The sequence below is a fragment of the Prionailurus bengalensis genome, chromosome D3, assembly GCF_016509475.1.
Source record: "Prionailurus bengalensis isolate Pbe53 chromosome D3, Fcat_Pben_1.1_paternal_pri, whole genome shotgun sequence".
NCBI classification, from domain to species: domain Eukaryota; kingdom Metazoa; phylum Chordata; class Mammalia; order Carnivora; family Felidae; genus Prionailurus; species Prionailurus bengalensis.
Window position 1 is genome coordinate 77174789 of NC_057356.1, and position 24283 is coordinate 77199071.

At 43.5% G+C, this 24283-nt stretch overlaps 1 protein-coding gene and 1 pseudogene across 1 annotated transcript in view; one reads left to right on the plus strand and one right to left on the minus strand.

Annotated features, from left to right (window-relative positions):
* The window catches only part of MALT1 (MALT1 paracaspase), a 64895-nt gene that overhangs the window by 771 nt on the left and 39841 nt on the right, over window positions 1-24283 (plus strand). The window contains 2 exon segments of the mRNA XM_043558989.1: window positions 9428-9594; window positions 20389-20510. Coding sequence (XP_043414924.1) covers window positions 9428-9594; window positions 20389-20510 — 289 coding nt within the window.
* Window positions 23146-23618, minus strand: LOC122470806 (annotated as a pseudogene).

Genomic DNA, 24283 nt, shown 5'->3' on the forward strand with positions numbered 1-24283 from the left:
GAGGACTTAACAGACAAAAGAACGGGATACGTACGGGCACAGACCTGGAAGACCTAAGGAAGGTTAGGAAGGAGAAGTGCAGGTCAAGAGATAATGAGAGCGAAGGGCTCGGGTGCAGGATTTGGAAGTTTTTATAATAGGGAGAGAATGATGGTGGGGAAGACTGAAACTAAACTCCCCACCTTCCTCCAAACCAACTTAACCGGGTTCTCTTCTTCACTTCGCCGTGAACACTGAGCTAGAAGTAAAACTATTTTCCTCTCACCAGGCTTGAAACTGCGAACTCTTGGTCTCAGGACTTCTTTGCACGCTCAAGAATGATTGAGGACCCCAGGGAGTTTTTAATGTGGGTTCTATGCATTATGTACATGTACTGTGCACTGATATTTACCGTATCAAAAAGTAAAAGTAAGAAACGTTAAAGATATTTGAACTTACTTGAAAAGGATAGCCCATTCTACATGTTAGCAGAAATTACACGTTTCTGGGGGCGCCTGGGTGGCTCTTAATATCGGCTCAGGTCGTGATCTCACCTGGGATCGAGCCCCCCACCCCCGCCCCGTTGGGCACTGTGCTGATAGTGCAGAGCCTGCTTGGGCTTCTCTCTCTCTCTCCCTCTCTATCTCCAAAATTAATAAATAAGCATTTTTTTAATTACATGTTTTTGTGAAAAAACAGTTTTCAAAACCAAAAAAAATTAGAAAAGTGGCATTGTTTTACATTTTGAAGATCTGTGCCTTTACTGCAGAGAACTGGCTTTTCTGGGCTTCTGCATTGGGTCTGTTGCACTGTCGCAGGTCACGTTTACACCGGGTACTCCAATGTACGTTTTCTCAGAGAGTGAGCGAAAATGCTAAGTCTCATCTTGGTGTCACTGCGAAAAACCGTTTTGATCCTGTGGACCCTGTGACTGCACTAGGAACTACACTAGGGATGCCCAGACCACACTTAAAACCACCCCTCTCTACCTTCGTTAGGATTTTGGTCTCCCTTTGAGCCCCTTAGAAGTTTTGTTTTGTTTTGTTTTTACCTTCTCGTATAACTGAACTTTGTCTGGTATGGTTATTTGCACAATTTCTTATGAACTCCTTGAGAACAGGAGGCATCACTTAAGATTCTGTGTGTTATGCATAGAACCTGTCTTAGACACGACAAATGCTTTTGCATTGAGAGGGGAATCATTCATTCAGAATTATGCTTATCGAGTGCCTATTATTTGCTGGAAGTTCCAGAAGATAAAAAGATGGCAAATATTTAGTTCCTATTCACAAAGACGTTTATAGCAGTGGACTGTTATCCTGGGACATTCACAAATAACACGTTAAGTGCTGTGTTGGGTGTGGATAATAATAACACTGGGCTTTTACCATTTATTGATCACTTAGTGTGTACCAATGCACGAAGTATTTACATACATTATCTACTTTAACTCTCACAACGACCTCGATTTTCAGAGTTTGGGGTTAAACCAGAGTCATGGGGGTTTAGGATTCTTTGGCCACAGAGTGGAGTAATGATGTGAGGTTGGAATTAAGAAGTGGTAAACTTGTGGGGCACCTGGTGGCTCAGTCAGTTAAGCATCCAGCTTCAGGTCAGGTCACGATCTCGCAGTTCACGAGTTCGAGCCCCGCATCAGGCTCTGTGTTGAAAGTTCAGAGCCTGGAGCCTGCTTCGGGTTCTGTGTCTCCCTCTCTCTCTCTCTGCCCCTCCCCTGCTCATTCTCCCTCTCTCTCCCTCTCCCTCTCTCTCTTCTCTCTCTCTCTCTCTCTCTCAAAAATAAACATTGAAAATTAAAAAAAAAAAAAGTGGTCAACTTGCAAAATTGAGACAGAGGGCACAATTTTTTTTCTGTTCTAGGGAGAAAGCAAACATGCTTCTTTTAGGGAGAGGGGACTGTGCAAAGAAAATCCAAAATACTGTTATGCTAGGTCCATAGGTTTCTGAATTTCTAGACTTAACAATGCAAAAAGTTGTCTTCCTTGGGGGTCAGATCATCAGATCTGTGATTGGTTAGTTTGTGATTAGTACTCTTGTTAGGGAAGGCTCTGGGTTTTCTTGAGGACCTGGGAGTGAGGACTCCTAATTTGGCAGTGGAGGAAAGAAAAGGAAGGAAGAAGGCCCTGCCACCACCGAGGAAGTGTGGATGCCCGACTTCAGGTGCCCAGTGTACCCCCCCCCCCCACCCAGAGCCCCAAGCCTTCAGTCAGGTTTTGCTTTGCTGATGACTCCAGAGTGGTTTGCTTGACAAAGTAACAGGAAAGTTTGAGGCCACATCTCTGGTGAGGGTGGTGTAGACAGAAGGGCCGTAGCCTCACAAGATGTGACAAGCAACAAAGGGCGTGCGTTCGTGGAATCTGACGGTTCTGGGGTGCGAAGTCTGAAACGAAATTGGTGGGGTTTCACCAGCCTTCCTGGAGGGTAAAGATTAGCTCAGAGTAGGTGAGTGGTGGTCGGAAGTGGGGGTGGCCCTGCAGGTTAGAAAACTGGGGAACATTGGGGCCCCCTGGGTGGCTCAGTTGGGTAAGCATCCGACTGCCGCTCAGGTCATGATGTCACAGCTCGTGAGCTCGAGCCCTGCCCCAGGCTGGCTGAGGTCAGCGCAGGGCCCGCTTCAGATTCTCTGCCCCCCTCTCTCTCTGCCCCTTCCCTGCTCATGCTCTCTCTATCAAAAATAAATGAATATTAAAAAAAAGAAAGAGGGGCGCCTGGGTGGCGCAGTCGGTTGAGCGTCCGACTTCAGCCAGGTCACGATCTCGCGGTCCGTGAGTTCGAGCCCTGCGTCAGGCTCTGGGCTGATGGCTCGGAGCCTGGAGCTTGTTTCCGATTCTGTGTCTCCCTCTCTCTCTGCCCCTCCCCCGTTCATGCTCTGTCTCTCTCTGTCTCAAAAATACATTAAAAAAAAAACATTGAAAAAAAAAGAAAGAAAGAAAGAAAACTGGGGAACATTAACATCATATACCTACTAAAATTTGAACCACATTGACATAACAGAAAGTTAGCACTGGGAGCTTCGGGGGCTGGAGAGGGGCAGAGGAGGGGGCCAGGTAAGCTGGTAATGTTTACTCTGTGTAAGACAAGTTATTTCAGAGTAATTTCATACTGTTGATCGAAGAGCACCTCGATCGCACAAAGTCCCCGAGGTATTTTCCTCCAGTGTCAGAGGGAGGAATTGAAGTGTGAGGGTGCAAGTGGCCAACAGTTCCCGTGAGGATGTGGGCCTTTCCCTAGAATCTTCAAAGGCCGCCTGTTGTTTGTTTTCACTTTTTTCTCACTCTATACGTGTCTCCTCAAACCAGATGAGAATTTAATAAGTAAACCACAAGAGTGCATTCTGAACTGTCCATCAGGGATCAGGAATCATTGTAAGTGTTTTCATTTGATTGTGGGTGACCCAGAATCAGTCTTGGCCTATAATTCAGTTCCCCACAACCGTGTGCGTATGGGAATCCCCTAAACACAAACCCGGCCCTAATTCCCTTCCAAACCCACCCGATACTGGACAGCCTTTGCTGTCGGCGGAGACAGGTGCAGGTTCTGAGTGTCTAGCCCAGGCTACATAAATTCTGTGGTGGCCTGGAACATCGAGGCGCCAGAGGTGACACAGCTCCCAGGAGGCTCCAACGCTGCCCGCGTGCTGTGCAGGAGGGAGCTTAGGACGGGGGTGGTGGGACGGGGACCAAGGAAAACCAACACAGAAGGCGCTCCTTAGCCCCAGACCTCTGTCCTCACTCAGTTCACGAGAGGCCTGAGAACACGTGTGAGAAGCCGAAACCAGAGATCTCCTCCCGTTTCTGTCTCTTCGGCCTGTCTCTTCGGTGTCTGAAATTCGGAGTGCTTTAGGAGTCAGGCTTCGTATCTCTTTACCTACAGCCAGTCCCCTTCTTGGTTTGTCCTTAAGTCTCATGACGATACAGATATAAGTGGATGACTCTTCGTTCGTATCTTCAGTCCATGTCTTTGCTTTGAACCCCCCGGATTCCTACGTGTAGGTGCCTATTTTCCATCTCCTCTTGAATGCCTAACAGATATCTTATCTGAAACGTAACATGTCCAGAACTCAGCGTGTCTTCCCCAGCAAAACTCTCTCTCGTGCAGGTTTCTTCATCTCAGTAAATGGCAGCCACAGCCCTCCCATTACTCAGGCCCCATACTTCACAGGTATTCTTTTTTTTTTTTTTTTTAGATGTCTATTTTTAAGAGCGAGAGAGAGCGTATGTAAGGGAGGGGCAGAGAGAGAGGGAGACACAGAATCTGAAGCAGGCTCCAGGCTCTGAGCTGTCAGCACAGAGTCCAACGTGGGGCTTGAACCCACAGACCGTGAGATCATGACCTGAGCCGAAGTCAGCTCACCCGATGGAGCCACCCAGGCACCCCACATCACGGTTATTCTTGACTCCACTTTCACACCACATCCATTTTAGCAGCAGCCCTCAGCCAGTGCACCTTCAGTGTGCATCTAGAATCCAGCCTCCGCGGCTCCGGCGCTGGGCCAAGCCACCGTCATCTCTCCGCCGGTTCATTCCAATAGCTGCCTAACTTCCACTCTGCCCCCACCCCCGGGTGATTCTCAGCATAGCAGTAAGAATTATTCTTTTAAGACATTCGGTCGGGTCTTACCCTTCCTCTGCTCAAAACCCTTCCATTGCTTTTCTGGTTCAGTGTAAAAACACCATTAGTTTACCAGTTAGCTCTTAGACCTTGTTATCTTCCTCCCTTTCTCCACTGTCGGTGCACCTGCTTTCTTGCTTTTTGCTTGAACGCAGTAGGATCTTTGCACTTGCTCTTTACTCAGCATGAGATGGTCTCCACGGGTGAAATGTATGACTTGCTCTTTACCTCTTCACGTGTTTGCTTACGAGTTACCTCCTTCAGTGAGGTCTTCTCTGATCACGTTATTTAAAATTACCCTGTGCATCTGCTCCAGCATTACTGGTCCCCCTGCTTTGCTTTGTTTTTCTCCAGAGCACCTATGACCTTTGGATGGACACACACACACACACACACACACACACACACACACACCGTTTGTCTGCCTGTGCGGGTATACATATATATCTCCTCCTGTAGAAAAACCCAAGACGTTAAGGGAATTTTGTCTTGTTTGCCAGCATATCCTCAATACCTAGGAAAAATGGTTGGCCTATTTTAGGTGATTAGTGAGTAGTTGTTGAATTAATGAATAAAGATTCCAAACAGTAAATGTTCCAAGAAGAGAAGCAAAAGAACATAAAAGCAATGCACGGTTCGTACCCTAAGGGATGTAAAATGTGTTTTGTTTGACTATACATTTTTTGAAGTGAAGGTAAATATAAATACTTTTAAAAGCAAAACCCATTTGTTTCAGTAATAGTCTTTTTTAAAAAAATATTTATTTATTTTGCAAGGGAGAGTGCGAGCCCGCTGTCGATGCGGAGCCTAACATGGGCTCGAACTCATGAACTGAAATGAACTGAGCCGAAATCAAGAGTCACCACGCTTAACTGACTGAACCACCCAGGCGCCCCTAAAAACAGCCTATTTGTTTCAGTAATAGTCTTTTAACTTAAATGAAAAATTCCAAATTAGGGTTGGTAGAAACCACTACAAAGCACAGTCTTTACGGGAATGTAACTAAAAAAGGAAAGACATAAAGGCTGGATATGTGTAAGCATCCTCTCTGCTGAAAGCCAGTGCCCATGCAGAAAATCAGTAAAAAAGGAAAGGAGATACAGAATCTTGTTTTTCTCCTGTGCCTCTTGTATTGGAAATTTTTGTCTACTTCAGTTTTACCTTTCTTCATTTGGAAGGAAGAAGTCAAACTGTTTCTCATTTTTTTCTATATCAGCATAAATATTAAAGCATCACTTGGTTACATTTGGTGAGATATACCAGATTCTGATAACCTCTCTGTATCATAAAAAAAAAAAAAATTATGTTTAGCTTGCAGCATTCTTGTTTTTATAAATCTCATATTCTAATTATCTCAAAAAAAATTGGTGATCCTTAAGCTATCTCTAATACTGGTTCCCCGACTTGGACATTACAGGGACTAACAAAAGAAAATTTCATAAAATGGAGGACCAGTGGGTATCTGCAGCTTTTGTTGTTTCTATTGTTATAGTCACCATTCTTCCATAAAAGAAAAGACACTTGAACACTGAAAAATAGGAAAGACCATCGTAAAGACAAAAAGACAGTCTTAGTGTCCTTTTTTCTTTTAATTTTTTTTTGATTTTTTTTTTTAACGTTTATTTATTTTTGAGACAGAGCAAGACAGAGCATGAACGGGGGAGGCTCAGAGAGAGGGAGACACAGAATCCAAAACAGGCTCCAGGCTCCGAGCTGTCAGCACAGAGCCCGACGCGGGGCTTGAACTCACGGACCGCGAGAGCATGACCTGAGCCGAAGTCGGCCGCTTAACCGACTGAGCCACCCAGGCGCCCCTTAGCGTCCTTATTTTTATCATTTTACCATGGACTTCAGATTGTGCTGCCACTGGTCTACGGTCCCGAATTTGGGAACAGTTAACTTATATTATGATGAGTCACATTTAACAAAAATCGATATTGAATATATTCATTTAACTGAGACACTTGGAAAGAATGGTAAGTATAGAGACAGGAGGCCTTGAAGGACATGATCAGGTTACCAAACTAGGAACTACTCAAAAACATTTTTTTTTAATTTCTCTTAATGTTTATTTCTTTTTGAGACAGAGACAGAGCATGAACGAGGGAGGGTCAGAGAGAGGGGGAGACACAGAATCCGAAGGAGGCTCCAGGCTCTGAGCTGTCAGCACAGAGTCTGACATGGCCTCGAACTCACAAACCGTGAGATCGTGACCTGAGCCGAAGTCGAACACTTAACTGACTGAGCCACCCAGGCACCCCTCGAAAACATTTTTAAGGAAAAGCTAAAACAGTTTCAGAAATTAGCATGATTAGGAAATTGATATTCTTTTAATATCCCCATATTTTTATTGCATAAGAAAAGCTCACTTTTATTGCGTTATTATTTGCCACACACTAAGCTCTTGGGGCATGGATTATCTAATTCTAACAATCCTATGAGGTGGATGATACTGCCAGTGAAATTATTTTGGTTGGATACATTTTTTTTTCTAAATTTGTGAGATTACCAACTTCACTACAGAATTATAAATCTTGAGTGACCATTGTATAAATGCTCTGGTGACCTTTTAATAAAAGTGATCAAAATGAATATGGAATAAGGTTATTCCAAGTCATATGAAAACTTGCGGACCTTGCACCTGCCACAGCTTTAATACTGTTACCCCTTCCGTCCCTCTAGCTTCCAGCCTTTTTAGCTACGATTCAAATTCACTCAGTAATCATTCAGTTATGAGTGACTAATACGGGCACGACAGATTTTAGGTATCGAGGGGTTAAAAATATAGGGTTTCTGTTTTCAAGGAGTTCGGTGACCCAATTAGGTACAGAAGACATGGATATGAAAGAAAAGCTCGTGGTTTTAAGGCAAAATGGTGCCAACTGAGACGTACAGAATTGGGGTCTGCATACAATGACCCGAGAGCCAGATTTGCACCACTACCGGCTTATGAGCTAAGAATGGTTTTTATATTTGAAAAATCGCAAAGCAAAAGACAAGGAAGAAGAACACGCAGTGGACCGTATGGCCCATAAAGCCTAAAATATTTACTCTGTGCCACGTGACACAAGTTTGCGAACCTTTGGTATACGAGAAGAGTACCCACAGGAGACCGTGTCTAAAGTGTATTTGGAGGACTTGTGTGGTCTGGGCAAACCTCACAGAGAAGTGAGAGGTATTAGACTTTCATTTAAACTGGTAGGGAAGGGAAAGGTCTCTCTGAAGGTGTGTGAAGCACGAATTCTACAGACTATCGTGGAGATGACCCAAAGGCTCTGGTTGGCCTTTGTTGTCGGTCACGTCTCTTTGGGAAGATTATTGGGGTTTTTTTGTTGTTTTTGTTTGGTTTTACTTTATTGTTTTTCTTCTCTTGCATGTTTCATACTTGTGCTTTCCCTTCCTATGAAATGGTTGAAGTCCGTACTCCTTGTCCCATTATTTCTGGCCTTGTACAGTCTGGTCTTAACCTTTCTAACCTTGTATACACCTACTGAATACAATGACATTGAAAAAGAAATGGTGTGTGTACGTTAAATGGTGATACTAAAAAGAAATCGTTTTAACAAAAGGACGAGACCTAAAGATTCTTTAGAGTAGAGGTCAGCAAACTTTTTGTATAAGGAGCTAAATATAAATAGCACATGTGTTCAGCTTTGCAGACCAACTACTTACGTCTGCTGTTGTAACAGGAAAGCAGCCATCCACGTTTGTAAAGGTACGTGTGAGGGAGCCTAACTGTATTCCAACAAAACTGTTTACAAAATCAAGTGGCTGGGTGGGTTTGGCCCTTAGACCAGAGTTTGTCTTCCTCCTGTGATAGGGTATTTCTAGGTGCTTAGAAGTACTGTACCTTGAACGTCAGTAGCACTGATAGTCTTTTAAAAATTGTTGATAAAATGAGCACACATAGTAAAAATTCGACAATACAAAAGGTTTACAGTGAAAAGTGAATCGTCCAGCTTTGAGCTCTGCTGCACTGGCTCCCCTCTGTAGGACAGTCCCAACTACTAGTTTCTTGCCCATCTTTTCAAAGTTAACTCTACACATAAGAAAAACACATATTAATAAAAATGGTATCATGCAGAACATACATTGTTCTGTATCTTTATTCGCATGATCACACACACAAGGACACTACTTTGCTAATATAAAATACCATATGTTAAGTTTTTTCCATTTTTCAAGATGTCTCAAGATCTGTGCCTCTTTCTTGGGTCATATTACACTTTATAAAAAGTGCAAGAAAGAGTAGAGAAATGCATCTGATCTTTTTATTCCCTGTTCCCAAATTAAAGTTTTCGTCAGTATCAAAGCTAATTTCTCTCGCTTCCTGTTTAAAGAGTTCTCTCATCTTTTTTTTTTTGTTTTTTTAAATTTTGTTTGAATGTTTATTTATTTTTGAGAGAGAGAGAGAGACAGAGCATGAGCAGGGGAGGGGCAGAGAGAGAGGGAGACACAGAATCCGAAGCAGGCTCCAGGCTCCAAGCTGTCAGCACAGAGCCTGACGCGGGGCTCAAACCCACAGATCGTGAGATCATGACGTGAGCCAAAGTCGGACGCTCAACCGACTGAGCCACCCAGGCGCCCCTGATCTTCTGATTTAGTAGTCTGGGAGCTGATCTGGAGAAGAGCATAAAGAGGAATCCCCTATGAAGGCAGAAGGAGGAGGAAAGGACAGTAGCATTCATAATGTAAATAACTTTTCACTACTCAGCGACTCACAGCTTATTCCCTATAACACCTGCAATCATGCCAAACATATAGCAGGCATATCACGTTGGAGAAAGTTGTTGACTTGAATTAAATCTGTCGTTTGCAGCTGTCTGGACTTGGAGCAGTGTTCTCTTAAGGTCTTGGAGCCTGAAGGAAGCCCAAGCCTATGTTTACTGAAGCTAATGGGTGAGAAAGGTTGTACGGTCACAGAACTGAGTGACTTCCTGCAGGCTATGGAGCACACCGAAGTTCTTCTGCTTCTCAGCCCCCCAGGTAGGTTCTTCTCCTAGCGTATTCTCCAGGAGTTTGTGGAGGCAGACTTAGAGGAAAATATCTCATTTGACAATGAATTGTGTTAAATGATTTTGGAAAATGTAAACGTTTGGAGCCTCGTTTTCTCCCCCACGTTGAGACTAAAGAGCACACAAAAAGCAAATATAACACAGAAACATCGATTTGATTGTGGTTCAAAAACATCAACTAGATAGAAGACATTTTGGGGACAAGTAAAACAATTTGGATTTAACATGCATGTTAGATATTAGGGAATCATGTGATAATGGTGGTGTAGTTCTGTAGAAGAATGTCTCTATTCCAAGGAGATGCATGCTAACGTATTTAGAGGATGGGGCGCCTGGCTGGCTTAGTTGGTAGAGATGAGACTCTTGATCTCAGGGTTCAAGCCCCACATTGGGCGTGGAGCCTACTTAAAAAAAATTGTGACGTATTTAGGGGTAAGATTTCTGTAATTTGTGTTGAAATAGTGCAGCCAAGGCTTAGTCCGTAGAGGCCGTGACTCTTGATTTTGGAATCACGAGTTCAAGCCCCACATTGGAGGTAGAGATTATTTAAAAACAAACAAACAAAAAAAAAAAAACAAGAAAGAGATAATGCAGCCAAAAAAATAAATAAATACGTATTTATTGATATGTGTGTATGTATATGAGGGAGATAAAGCAAATATGACAGATGTTTAGTGTTTAAGTATTTTGCTAACATGATGCGTTTGAATTGTTGATTGACTCATCCGTGTTTTTTTTTTTCTGAATATACCAATATTGAGTGAGACTTCTTCCTTCCAGGGTCAGGTGTGAGGAACAGGAAAAGCCGCCCCCCCGCCAACCACCACCACCACCACAACTACACATGCAGTCAGTCCTGGGCAGGCAAGTCAGGCAGGAAAGACCACGTGATCTAAGTCACCTGATGGCAGCGGCCCCGCAGACCTTCCTTCCCAGGGGTCCAGTTTGCCATTACGGGTCCCACTAGAAGCAGAGAAACCGGTAGAAGATTAGGAGGGCCATGGGTTAAGGACTTGTGCTCTCTGTTTACGTGGTCTTGATGTATGCAGTTTTTACTACGTAGCCAGGTTACTTGTGAAAATATTTTTAACTTAACACGAGAAACCCAAAATTACAATTCGGATCTTACTGTTTACTTAGTTCTGAGGTTCGGGAATTAGGGACACACAGTAGTGGTAGTTCTGTTTACCAGAAACCCCAACTCAGCTCGGCGTAATAAAGGGAATAAATTCTCACTGAAAAGTCTTGAAGCAGGTTGGGCTTCAAGAGAGGCCAGAGACAGTGTTTTCAAGGAATCAGTTTTTCATCTTTGCCCTTCCTTTTTTGTTATTGGCTTCCTTCCAAGAGTGACTTTCTGCATAGTTGCAGGGTACCTACTGATTGTTCCTTGCACTCATCTGTGTCCCGGCAGCAATCACAAGGTTGATTCTAGTTAACTCCTTTTGATGACATGCCTGTTCCTCCCAGGAGGGACGGGGCGGAAATAACCCCTGCTAATGCATTGTCTGTCACCAGTTGGTGAACTTCTTCGTGGGGTGACATTTGTTAACTTTTATATCCCCTGTGCCTTGACTAGGACTCAGAAGTTGTGACGATTGAAATCCGCCAGTCTGGGGCACTCAGTTAGCTTCTAAGTTCTCGTACTTGATAGAATACCATAGCGGGGCCTCCGAAAACGCAAGAAACCTCTCCAGGAAGTAAATACAACTTTTAGATCTCGTTATCTTTTTCAATAATCACACTTAATTTCTGTGACTCTTGGTTGCCAAGTCTATAAAATGCGAGTAAGTGTTCTCTCCGTGGCGGACCTGCAAGAGTGGTGTGGAATAATGCTGCCTCGAGCTGCCTCCCCACCACCGCAGAGGCCTCCCATCTCGTGACTTCTGCTGGATCACTGGCCTGAGATCTCAGGTTTCCGAGTTTTTGAAGTTTCCCATGTGTGAAGCTGGGCTTTACTGAACTTCAGTCACATATTTATTTATGTGTAATGATCTGCCCGAAATTTTTGACAATATTTTAGATTTTGACTTTTGACAACCCAGCAGGGAATGCAGAGCCGACCTAACAAGCATCAGTTGTCTCCCCTGCTTTTGACAGGTCCGTTTCTGCTCTCTGTGTTTTTCTCCAAATGGTAGGATTAGCACATTACTGGGAGTGTTCCTCTGTGCAGATCATTCTGATATTTGGCCTGCAAGCTTTTTTTTTTTTTTTAATTTTTTTTCAACGTTTATTTATTTTTGGGACAGAGAGAGACAGACCATGAACGGGGGAGGGGCAAAGAGAGAGGGAGACACAGAATCGGAAACAGGCTCCAGGCTCCGAGCCATCAGCCCAGAGCCTGACGCGGGGCTCGAACTCCCGGACCGCGAGATCGTGACCTGGCTGAAGTCGGACGCTTAACCGACTGCGCCACCCAGGCGCCCCGGCCTGCAAGCTTTTTGAGAGTTATCCCCTGGGACTTTCTTGCATTTGAGGGGAGAACAGGCAAAGGAAAGCAGTTTCTATGTTAACATTTTTATGTTAACACTTATGCACTGTTTCTGTGAAGTTTTATGTCATATTAGCTGTATAGTATCCTTTGGGAATCAGCTGTTACTTGAATATTAAGTATTGATTTAAGAGGACATATTTTAGGATCTGAATAATGCTCAGTAATTTCAGGAATAAATAATTTATTGTTAGCTTTCTATGTACATTTTACGTGAATAATCTAAAACTATATTTGCAGGGGTGCCTGGGTGGCTCAGTCGGTTGAGTGTCGGACTTCGGCGCAGGTCATGATCTCACAGCTCGTGAGTTCGAGCCCCGTGTCGGGCTGTGCTGACAGCTCGGAGCCTGTAGCCTGCTTCCGATTCTGTGCCTCCCTGTCTCTCTGCCCCAATGCACTCGCATTCTGTCTTTGTCTCTCTCAAAAATAAATAAACGTTAAAAAAAAATTTTTTTTTAATAAATAAATAAAAAATAAAACTATATTTGCAGACACCAGAATAAAGAAATGTAAGAATTACAGAGAGGGGCGCCTGGGTGGTTCAGTTAGTTGAGCGTCCAGCTCTTGGTTTTAGCTCAGGTCATGATCTCACAGCTTGTGAGATCGAGCTCCGCATCAGGCTCCACGCTGACAGCACGGAGCCTGCTTGGGATTCTCTCTCTCCCTCTCTCTCTCTCCCTCTTCTCCCCACCCCCAAATAAATAAATTTAAAAAAAAATAATTATAGAGACAGTTTTAATATTTTAATAAGGATATTGAGAATAAAAAATACTGTAATTAAGAAGGAAAGCTTTGATACAATCCACTTAATTGGGGATTTTACTCATTCGTTCAGTAAACAGTGTATCGTATAATACTGTGCACCAGTACCTTTACCATTCCAGGCATTGTACTTGGTGCTGTGATTCACAGATAATTAAAACCAAAGTTCTTGCCTAGGAAAGGTTCATAGTCTAACAGGAAAAACAAAGCTGTCAATGATCACGTCCTCCACAGTTGTAAAAACAAGTGCGTATAGAGCAAGTCTTACCTGATCTTCAGTTTTTCCTTTTCAGTGTATTCCTGTATCTTGGTGAAAAAACAAAATAAATAGGTCCTCGTGTTTTCTCTCTTTTCTGTGGTAAGGTAGTTTCTTACTACCACAGAAAGTCCAATGACTTTTCTCTGATTGTCTCCATAGAGAAGTCTGCTTTTGGTGAGTAGGGTGACTTCTGTCCAAGATGCTTTGAACCTCTGAACAGATCTTTCAGACCTAAATGCAGAAATAAGAGGAAACTTTAGGTTCATTTTAGTCTTATTTTGCCACATTCCATTCCAGTTTGTGAGCTGACAGCCAGAGATAGCCATAGGAGAGGGCTGTAATAAGGAGTTTCTCTCATTTTCTGAGAAGCTGGGTTTCTTTTACGTATTTGTTTTGGTAGCCAAGAAGTAGCTGGGGCAGACGTCCCCCTGCCTCTAACTGGAACGATCCCTTGACTAGGAGCCAAGCTCAATGGCCCCTCACTGAGCATGGGGTCAAAGCCAAGGGTAACTCACCCCTAACTTCATGCTCTCCATGGGCTCTGACACCTAGTATATTTTCTGAAGGAGCCCCGTAGGATTGAGGTTTACCCTCTTCTGCTTTGTTTCTAATTGGGCTTTTTTTTTTTTTTTTCCCTAACTGGGCTTTTTCACAGCACGTGGATTGCCTAGCTGCTCCCCACTCCCAGTTTATCTGGCCTGTCCCTTATGTTAGAAAAATTGCATACGGTTTTTATGTGTGGATGGTGCCCGTCCCCATTTCCCAGCACTCATTGCTTCCCTATTTTATTCCCTTGCTCATCTCACTGGGAACTGGAGGGGAGTGGGAGCGTTGAGTGGGTGCTGACATTGTTTGAACCATAGCTCCCATAATGGTTTTTTAGACCATTTTTTTAGACCTTTATTTTCTCATTAAAGGACCCAAAACCCTGACTCCAAGGGACCAGTATTGGCATCTGTATCCTTTGCAAATAATGAACCTAGATGTGCAGTTGAAGATGTTTGTGTCTTCTGTTGTAAGCGAAAACATGTTGAGTAGATTTATAGGCTCCATCAGTTACATAGTTCTGTAGATCACAAAATGGCTGCCAAGGAAGTGATGCCCTGACCCAGAATTTGTTAAGCAGAGCCTAGACGATGGGGGATGGTTAGAGAGAACGAACGTCGTATACATGGGTTTCATCAGATGAATCCCAGATTTCACTCTCTGTACGTATCAGACAGCTCTGGCTGAGATCTCTTCAGTGGTGTCTTTTCCATTTGGCCCACACCTTTTTTATTTCACATCACTTCACTTTTTTTTTTTTAATGCCTTTTAGCACACTCACTGTTACGTTTCTGATGTCAAAATTTTATTTTTTATTATTTTTACTGTCTTTAAGACAGGAGCCAAGGTGGTTGACTATTATTCACTCATTTGCAAAATACCTTTAGTTCAGAATCATCTTATCTTTATAGTTCTGTGAAGGAACAGAACTGTGCTGTTACGAACATTTAAATTTTAAATGTGAGCACGTATTTATGTGGAAAGTAAGATTTCCAGTGGTTATCACTTAGCCAGAGTCACAGTTATTGACAAAAGTAGATGAAAGCCCAGGTCTGCTGACCTCAACCTGGACTCAGTGTCATTTCTCTCATGGCTAGGAAATTTCTGGGCTATTTGAGAAACTTGGTGATGAGTTATTACCCCAATTGCCACTTTGACCCATGGACGGCAATTTTCTGTCCTTGCCAAAGTAAAAAACACTGCCACTACATCTCATAAGGGACTTTCCGTGTTTCGGGAGTGACAGAAATTTCTGAAAGGAAAATATCAAGAAGCGAAAAGAGGCAACAGTGGTATGGATGGGAATAAAGATAAGGGAGAAGGGTAAAAAGGTAGAAAGGCAGTGGTGAGGTCTGAACGAATGTGTGTCTGTGCCAAGGTTTCCAGGGTCAGTGGCCGATGTGGGGAGAAGAAGGGGTATGATGAGGGGACGAGGTTTAGCCAGCGTAGGTGCAAATGTACCCTGACTTGTAAGGGGGACATATATGGACTTGCTGTGGTTGTGTTGGGGGGAGGTCGGTGGAGGAAGAGAAATGGGATTTATTCTGGGATAATATGAGGAGGCACTTTTCAATGATAGCTTAGAAATTCTTAGAATAACTTGGAGGAAGAGTTTTGGATAGAAGCTGATGGAAGGAAATTTTTGGTTCATGGTCTCTGAAAACAGATGGATTGTAGCGTATACAGTACTTGTAGAAGTTCCCGGAGCAGCTGTTTGTAAATTGCATCAGTATTTAAATGCATCTCAAGAGGGGCGCCTGGGTGGCTCAGTCGGCTAAGCGTCCGACTTCAGCTCAGGTCACGATCTTGCGGTCCGTGAGTTCGAGCCCCGCGTCGGGCTCTGGGCTGATGGCTCAGAGCCTGGAGCCTGCTTCCGATTCTGTGTCTCCCTCTCTCTTTGCCCCTCCCCCGTTCGTGCTCTCTCTCTGTCTCAAAAATAAATAAACGTTAAAAAAATTTCTTAAATGCCTCTCAAGAGACACTAGCCTAAAGGGAAGCTATCGTGAATCTTCCTGTCACCATAGGGAATCACCCTAATTTATGTTTTGGAATTCCAGCAGGGTTTTGAGTTTTATTGGTCAGTGTCACGAATCTGTGATCTACACAGGTTTGTGTTGAACGCACGATCCCCGTGTTCCATCGTACCTGGTTCAGACTCTTCCCGGCTTACAGGAAATCAAGTAACCTCTTTGACTTCTTTGCAGATGTTATCTGAAAATAGACTTGTTTGCCAGGAAGCTGTGTATTCACGCTGTCAAATAGAACTTTCATTTGTTTGCCGTGGTACACCCTGCGTCGCACTATGCCATCTTCCCTCCTTACCTTTGTTCAGCACCTTCTGACTAGTGGGCGCTGCGCGAGGGTGGTTACAGGTTGACCATGGTTCCCTGCCACACAACACTACGTGGGAGGAAGGAAATTTGTGTGGTTAAGGCATGGGAGGTATTGTGACTTCTTGTCTTTACTACTCACCAAGGGCAGTTTCCAGATCACGTGGTGCCTTTCAGTTCTCAGCCTTTGAAGCGTGAAGTAATAAATACATGTATTTATTTGCTTTGCTTGTTGAACACTAGACTACTGAAATTGGTGTTACAGGACAGATGTATAAGCTGAGTTTGAGTGTACATTAAAAATCATGTAGTCTTATCTCCCACACGAAGGAAGGATACCCTTTTAGGACATCCTGACCCTATGGGCCCTTTGTCCGTTCAGAGTCATTCATTTCTTTGTAAGACACTATAGGGAGAAAGCCCTTTAATTGACATCAGTCTTCTCTCTTTGTATAATAGGAGAGAATATTTGCCGTGGTAAATTTATGAGCACTGCCTGGCGCTCTCACCGTGGCAGACGACTAACACGGGAGGTGCGCTAAGGAGGGGCGCCTGGCTGGCTCGGCCGGTGCAGCATGTGACTCGATCCCAGGGTCGTGAGTTCAAGCCCCACTTTGGGTGTGGAGATGACCTAAAAATAAAATCTTAAAAAAAAAAACAAAGTTGGGGGGATACCTGGGTGGCTCCGTCAGTTAAGCGTCCGGCTCTTGATTTCAGCTCAGGCATGATCTCACAGTTCATGGGATTGGACCTGTGTTGGGCTCTGCGTGACAGCACAGGGCCTGCTTGGGATTCTCTCTCCCCCTCGCTCTCTGCTCCTCCCCTGCTTTGGCACATGCTCGCCCTCTCTCGCGCGCGCTCTCTCTCTCTCTCTCTCTCTCTCAAAATAAACAAAGTGTTAAAAAAAGAATCACTGGAAAATAACTATGGATGTGTTAATTAAGCCAGTTGTAATCACTTCACAATGTGTATGTGTATTAAATTATCACATCGTACACCCTAAATTTATACACATTTCATTCGTCAGGTGTACCTTCAAAAGGCGAAGAAAAAAAAAAATCACTGGGTTAACAAAAGCATGGGGATTTTAAAGCCCAAGAAAACCTAGGTTGCATTCTGGTTCTGCCATTTTACAATGGAAAAACAATTAGTCTCAGAGATTAAATACTATACTCAAGGTAATTTGGATGACTTTTTGCAAATAACTTCATTTTCTTCATTATAACATAGGTGTAATCAATATCTAACTCATATGGTTCTTTTGAAGGTTAGAGATCAAAACGCCTGGCACATACAAAGCAGTCAGTAGTTTTTATTGTGATGGTGATACGTGTTCATTCAACAAATACGTGTTGAACACTCAACTGTTTCACCATATGCCAGGCACTATTCCAGATGTTGGGTAAACTGGTGACGAAGACAAACGAGATCCTTATTGTCCTGAAGCTTCTGTTGCAGTAGGTGAGACAACGAAACAGGGATTTCAGTTGGTTCGGGCAGTGAAGCCCACAAAGTGGGGTGAATATAATAGAGAAGGTGGGGGTGGGGGATAGCTAGTTTAGAGACATTTCCCAGCGAAGCCAGAGACCCAGCAGGTGATGAGAAAGAAAGCGCCGGCCAGCCGGCCGTGAAGCAACAGGGGGCTGGAGGGGAAATCCAGCAGAGGACTAGTAAGTGGAAAGGTAGCAAATAGCTGGCTTCTGAAAAGAGGGGCTGGTGTGGCTGGAACAAGGAGAGTAGGAGGGGACGAGGTTAGAGGCATCGGTCTATGTAGGACCTTGAGACCATGATGAGGAGTTTGAATTTTATTCTAAGTACAGTATGAGGTCAGTTGAGGGTTTTAATCAGAGGAATGATATGGATTGATTTATGTTTTTAAAAGGCATTTTGGGGGCGCCTGGGTGGCTTAGTTGCCTGAGCGTCCGACTCTTGATTTTGGCTCGGGTCATGACCTTGTCATTTGTGGGTTCAAACCCTGCACCGGGCTCTGCGCTGATGGCACAGAACCTGCTTGGGATTCTGTGTCTCCCTCTCTCTGCTCCTCCCCTGCTCGTGCTCGCTCGCTCTCTCTCAAAATAAATAAAAATTAAAAAAAAAATAATAAAATTAAAAAAAAGACATTTGGGCTGCTGGTTAGAAGCAAGAAAACCAGTCTACAGGCTCTAATAGGATTCCATCAGCATCTGATGGTGGCTTGGGTTACGATCATGGCGTTGAAGATGAGGAGACGTGGAAAAGTACGACCGACAGGACTTGCAGAGAAATTACTTGCGAAGAATGAGGGGTTCGGGAGGACTGCTCTCAGTTTTCGCCCTGAGGAACCGGATGGAAGGGTCGGCTGGGATGGAAGACGGCAGGGCCTCACGCAGGAGTAGACCTTGTTCAAAGAGGATTTGGGACTCGTCAAGTTGGAGATGGCTGGAAGACCCACATTTTAAAGCCCGTTTGGCCACAAGCCCTGTGTTTTTCCGATTTATATTTGTTCCCTTCTTTTGTTGTTACAACTTTTTTTTCTTTCTTATCACACATAAACCTTGAAAATCAGAATCTTTGTATCTTGAAGTTGTGACATAAGCCTTTCCTGGCCAAACACTCGCATTGGGAGTGTTAAATGCAGTGCTGTGAATTGGCCGGCCGAAGTGAGTGCATTCATCCCATTTTCTGTCTTCAACGTGTATTTTCCAACCAACACAGAAGACCGATTTCAGAAGAACTCTGTTCCTTCTTCCATACGGTGCTAACATAAAGAATTAACGAATGGGAAAGTTCTCCCTTGGCAAAGGTTTCAAATTCTTTTTTGAGAGGATGTGCTCTCTTTACTAAAGATTTTCCAGGGTTTCTCCAGACCCTCAAATGTAATAATTGTGCGATAAATATTTATTTTGGATTTTGGTTTTATTTGGTATCTTTCTGAAATGCTTTTCACTTACCCATTTCACCTTATTTACTATTTTTGTTCTGGAAAGTTTAGTATCTTTGATGTATTAGGACTGCTTTTATTTGGACTCACTCCTCTTCAGTTGTAATCTTGTTTTGTTCCTTTGGATTGGTGGGTTACAGAGGAAAAACCTACTGTTATCAGATCATATGCAGGATAGATGAGGAAAGAAAATAAAACTAGGTACAGAGAATTACATTTTACCAGTTTTTTTTTTTTTAAGTTAAATCCAAATTAGTTAACATATTTACACATTTTAATGACCTTTCCTTCTTCCTTCCTAAAAGCCAGCTAACCCACTTTTCTGTATTACAACCTTGGCAAATGTAAAATTTCCTAACTTTGGTTTCTTTTGTATCGGTTATGTGTTGCTGCATAACAAATTACCCCCAAGTCCCAAGCTTAATACAAGCAGCATTTATTACTTCACACAGTTTCTGAGAATAGGAACCTGGAAATGGCTTGGCTGGGTGGCCTTGGCTCCAGCTTCGGCCTCTGCTGAGGTGGGAGTCCAGCTGTTAGGCAGGGCTGCAGCCGTCTGGTTTGACCGGGGTTGGATAGTTCTCAGGTAGTTCACTTACAGGGCCTTCGGCAGGAGTCCCAGCTGTCTTTCCTTATCACTCGGGCCTCCCACCGGGCTGCCTGAGCATCCCCATGTCAGGGCAGCTGGCTTTCCCAGAAAGAGTAACTGAGAGGGAGGCGCGATGGAGGCCATAACATGATTGACTTCGGATCGTCTTTAAAGCTTTCCAAGTGTCGATGCTGAAAGTCCTTCCTCAGATAAGAAATGCTCGTATCCCATATTTCAGATTTATATCCTGCTGTTCTGTTTCCGTGCCTTTGTGTGTGCAGAATAGTTTCATTTTAATGCCAAGTCATAACATTAAATTCAGATGTCTTTTGGAGACGTTCTCAATGGCCAACACTCGTCTTATTGTAACAGTGCCCCTGACTCAGTTGAAGTGCCAGCCGTATGAGCGTTTCTGACCACGTGTTTGACAAGCCAGCACTGAGAACTGCATCATGAGTGCTGTCTAGCAGACATCTGTTTAGAAGGTGCATCCTGATTCCAGAGGTGTTAGAATGCAGAAAAAAGTTTTCTAAGACTTGAAGAAACAGGGCAAACAGTTTTCTCCTCCAGTCATGGGAAGTACAGTAGATCAAAGTCTTCTGGGGATGAGTTTCTTTCCTCTTGGTTTTACAAAGCCTGGAGCTCACAGATGCCTAGTCTGATGGGGAAGGACACACGAACGGGCAGTTTGCAACTGGAATGAATGTGCAAGTTATTTCCACGATACTTTTTTCTTTTAATTTGGTTTCAGAAACATAAACAAGGAAAACCTCTCTACCGTAACTTAGTTAACTTTTTTTTCTTTCCGTCTTCCTTTTCTTTCTTCCTTCCTTCCTTCCTTTCTTTTTTTTTTTTTTTTTTTTTTTTTAAGGAATAAAGATCACCGTAAACCCAGAATCAAAGGCAGTCTTGGCTGGACAGTTTGTGAAACTGTGTTGCCGGGCAACTGGACATCCCTTTGTACAATATCAGTGGTTCAAAATGAATAAAGAGGTAACTTTTTATTTTTTATTTTTTTATTTTTTCAATATATGAAATTTATTGTCAAATTGGTTTCTGTACAATACCCAGTGCTCATCCCAAAAGGTGCCCTCCTCAATACCCATCACCCACCCTCCCCTCCCTCCCACCCCCCATCAACCCTCAGTTTGTTCTCAGTTTTTAACAGTCTCTTATGCTTTGGCTCTCTCCCACTTTAACCTCTTTTTTTTTTTTTTCCTTCCCCTCCTCCATGGGTTTCTGTTAAGTTTCTCAGGATCCACATAAGAGTGAAAACATATGGTATCTGTCTTTCTCTGTATGGCTTATTTCACTTAGCATCACACTCTCCAGTTCCATCCACGTTGCTACAAAGGGCCATATTTCATTCTTTCTCATTGCCATGTAGTACTCCATTGTGTATATAAACCACAATTTCTTTATCCATTCATCAGTTGATGGACATTTAGGCTCTTTCCACAATTTGGCTATTGTTGAGAGTGCTGCTATAAACATTGGGGTACAAGTGCCCCTATGCATCAGTACTCCTGTATCCCTTGGGTAAATTCCTAGCAGTGCTATTGCTGGGTCATAGGGTAGGTCTATTTTTATTTTTCTGAGGAACCTCCACACTGCTTTCCAGAGCGGCTGCACCAATTTGCATTCCCACCAACAGTGCAAGAGGGTTCCCGTTTCTCCACATCCTCGCCAGCATCTATAGTCTCCTGATTTGTTCATTTTGGCCACTCTGACTGGCGTGAGGTGATACCTGAGTGTGGTTTTGATTTGTATTTCCCTGATGAGGAGCAACATTGAGCATCTTTTCATGTGCCTGTTGGCCATCCGGATGTCTTCTTTAGAGAAGTGTCTATTCATGTTTTCTGCCCATTTCTTCACTGGGTTATTTGTTTTTCGGGTGTGGAGTTTGGTGAGCTCTTTATAGATTTTGGATACTAGCCCTTTGTCCGATATGTCATTTGCAAATATCTTTTCCCATTCCATTGGTTGCCTTTTAGTTTTGTTGGTTGTTTCCTTTGCTGTGCAGAAGCTTTTTTTTTTTTAATTTTTTTTTTAACATTTACTTATTTTTGAGACAGAGAGAGACAGAGCATGAACAGGGGAGGGGCAGAGAGAGAGGGAGACACAGAATCCGAAACAGGCTCCAGGCTCTGAGCTGTCAGCACAGAGCCTGACGTGGGGCTCGAACCCACGGACCGTGAGATCATGACCTGAGCCGAAGTCGGACGCTTAACTGACCAAGCCACCCAGGCGCCCCTGTGCAGAAGCTTTTTATCTTCATAAGGTCCCAGTAGTTCATTTTTGCTTTTAATTCCCTTGCCTTTGGGGATGTGTCGAGTAAGAGATTGCTACGGCTGAGGTCAGAGAGGTCTTTTCCTGCTTTCTCCTCTAGGGTTTTGATGGTTTCCTGTCTCACATTCAGGTCCTTTATCCACTTTGAGTTTATTTTTGTGAATGGTGTGAGAAAGTGGTCTAGTTTCAACCTTCTGCATGTTGCTGTCCAGTTCTCCCAGCACCATTTGTTAAAGAGACTGTCTTTTTTCCATTGGATGTTCTTTCCTGCTTTGTCAAAGATGAGTTGGCCATACGTTTGTGGGTCTAGTTCTGGGGTTTCTATTCTATTCCATGGGTCTATGTGTCTGTTTTTGTGGCAATACCATGCTGTCTTGATGATTACAGCTTTGTAGTAGAGGCTAAAGTCTGGGATTGTGATGCCTCCTGCTTTGGTCTTCTTCAAAATTACTTTGGCTATTCGGGGCCTTTTGTGGTTCCATATGAATTTTAGAATTACTTGTTCTAGTTTTGAGAAGAATGCTGGTGCAATTTTGATTGGGATTGCATTGAATGTGTAGATAGCTTTGGGTAGTATTGACATTTTGACAATATTTATTCTTCCAATCCATGAGCAGGGAATGTCTTTCCATTTCTTTATATCTTCTTCAATTTCAAGAGGTAACTTTTTAAATGTACTTTACTTTCTCAGTCATAAGAGAGAATGATAGTAAATTAATTAGCATCATTATCCTCAGCGTATGTTTTAGAATTTTGATCTGATAGACATGGCTGTGTTACTACTGAAGTAGTGAAAAATCATCATTTTGCTAAGACAGTCCCTTGTCATGTTAAAAAAAGGTAAGCAATAGGGGCGCCTGGGTGGCGCAGTCAGTTAAGCGTCCGACTTCAGCCAGGTCACCATCTCACGGTCCGGGAATTCGAGCCCCGCGTCAGGCTCTGGGCTGATGGCTCGGAGCCTGGAGCCTGTTTCCGATTCTGTGTCTCCCTCTCTCTCTGCCCCTCCCCCGTTCATGCTCTGTCTCTCTCTGTCCCAAAAATAAATAAAAATGTGGGGAAAAAAAAATTAAAAAAAAAAAAAGGTAAGCAATAATAAAATCAATTCTTTAGTCACTAAAAATTGTGGAAATTAGGAATCACTCGGAGCAACAACGTTAACAGAGGGTAAATATTGCCAGTACATTCTAACATATCCATACAGAATTCCTTACAACAAATTATATTCCAACCAAAGTCTCGCTTTTTTTTCTTTTTCTTTCTTTCTTTTTTTTTTTTTTTTTTGGAAAATAACTGTATTTTCCAAATACAGTTTCCAATATTGAGGGTGTGGACAGATGTCTCAGAACTTCTGGAATCGCTTCTTGCTGCCAGCAGCCTTCGCGACTTTGAGCACATTGAAGCACGGTCTTGCTCGAGGGCCGGCGCTGGCCCACTGTGACCGTGTTGCCCATCTGGATCCCCGAAGCAGGGGGACAGGTGCACGGGCGTGTTCTTGTGGCGTTTCTCGAAGCGCTCGCCCTTTCCCCTGCAGTGGAGGAGGTCTCGGTGGATGACAGCGGTCTTCGGCGTCTTCGTCCCGGTCACCACACCAGGCAGAATCCACCCTCAGATGGAGACATCAGCACTCAAGGGGCATTTCTTGTCAATACAGGGGCCCTCGGTGGCCTCCTTGGGCATCTTGAAACCCAGACCAATGTTTTTATAGTTTCGTGGGAGCTTCTCCTTGCCAGTGTCTCCCATCGAGACCCCCTTCTTCTCTTGAAAGATGGTTGGGTGCTTCAGGTGGGCACACTCAGCCTGAGGGTCCACCATCTTCCCAACTGCCCGAAGAAAGGCAACCGAAATCTTTAATTAAGATCTTTCCAAGGTGACATGGAAGGTTAATGGAATGTTATTTTAAACATTCCATGTAACTATTATATCAAAAGATTTAGGCTATTGTGGTAGATTCTGAAGTAAAATTCAGGCTGGTGGAGGGGAGCGTTTATTCCTCTTGTGGAAATATGGTATCCCTGCACCACCCAGTAAGGAATCTAAAATCACATATTGGAATCCTTTTTTTCTTAAAAGTTCTTTGAGCTCTCTGCCACTGGGCTTTTCCCACCCGTCTGTCCGGCCCATGTTGTGTCTCACTTTAGTGGGCCTCTCTCCTCTCTTTCCACCTCCCCTCACTCCCTTTCCTCCTAGATTGTACCTTGAAACTCCATATTCTTTTCACCCTGCTAGTCAAATAACCAAGCTTTCTTCCGAATTCAGTGCAAAGTCTACATTTGCAAACCTGAAACTAAGTTAAAGAGCCATTCTGAGATTGTCATCTTTCCTTTAATGGGATCATTCTGTGCCTTAGAAGAAATCTGTGGTTTTGTACAATTTTGAATTTCCATCCCTTACGCACAAGTAAGGTAGAGCAGCCAAACTGTAGTGAGAGATTGCGTGTAGCCTCTGGTGTTAGGCCTCTGTTGGAACCCTGACTAGCG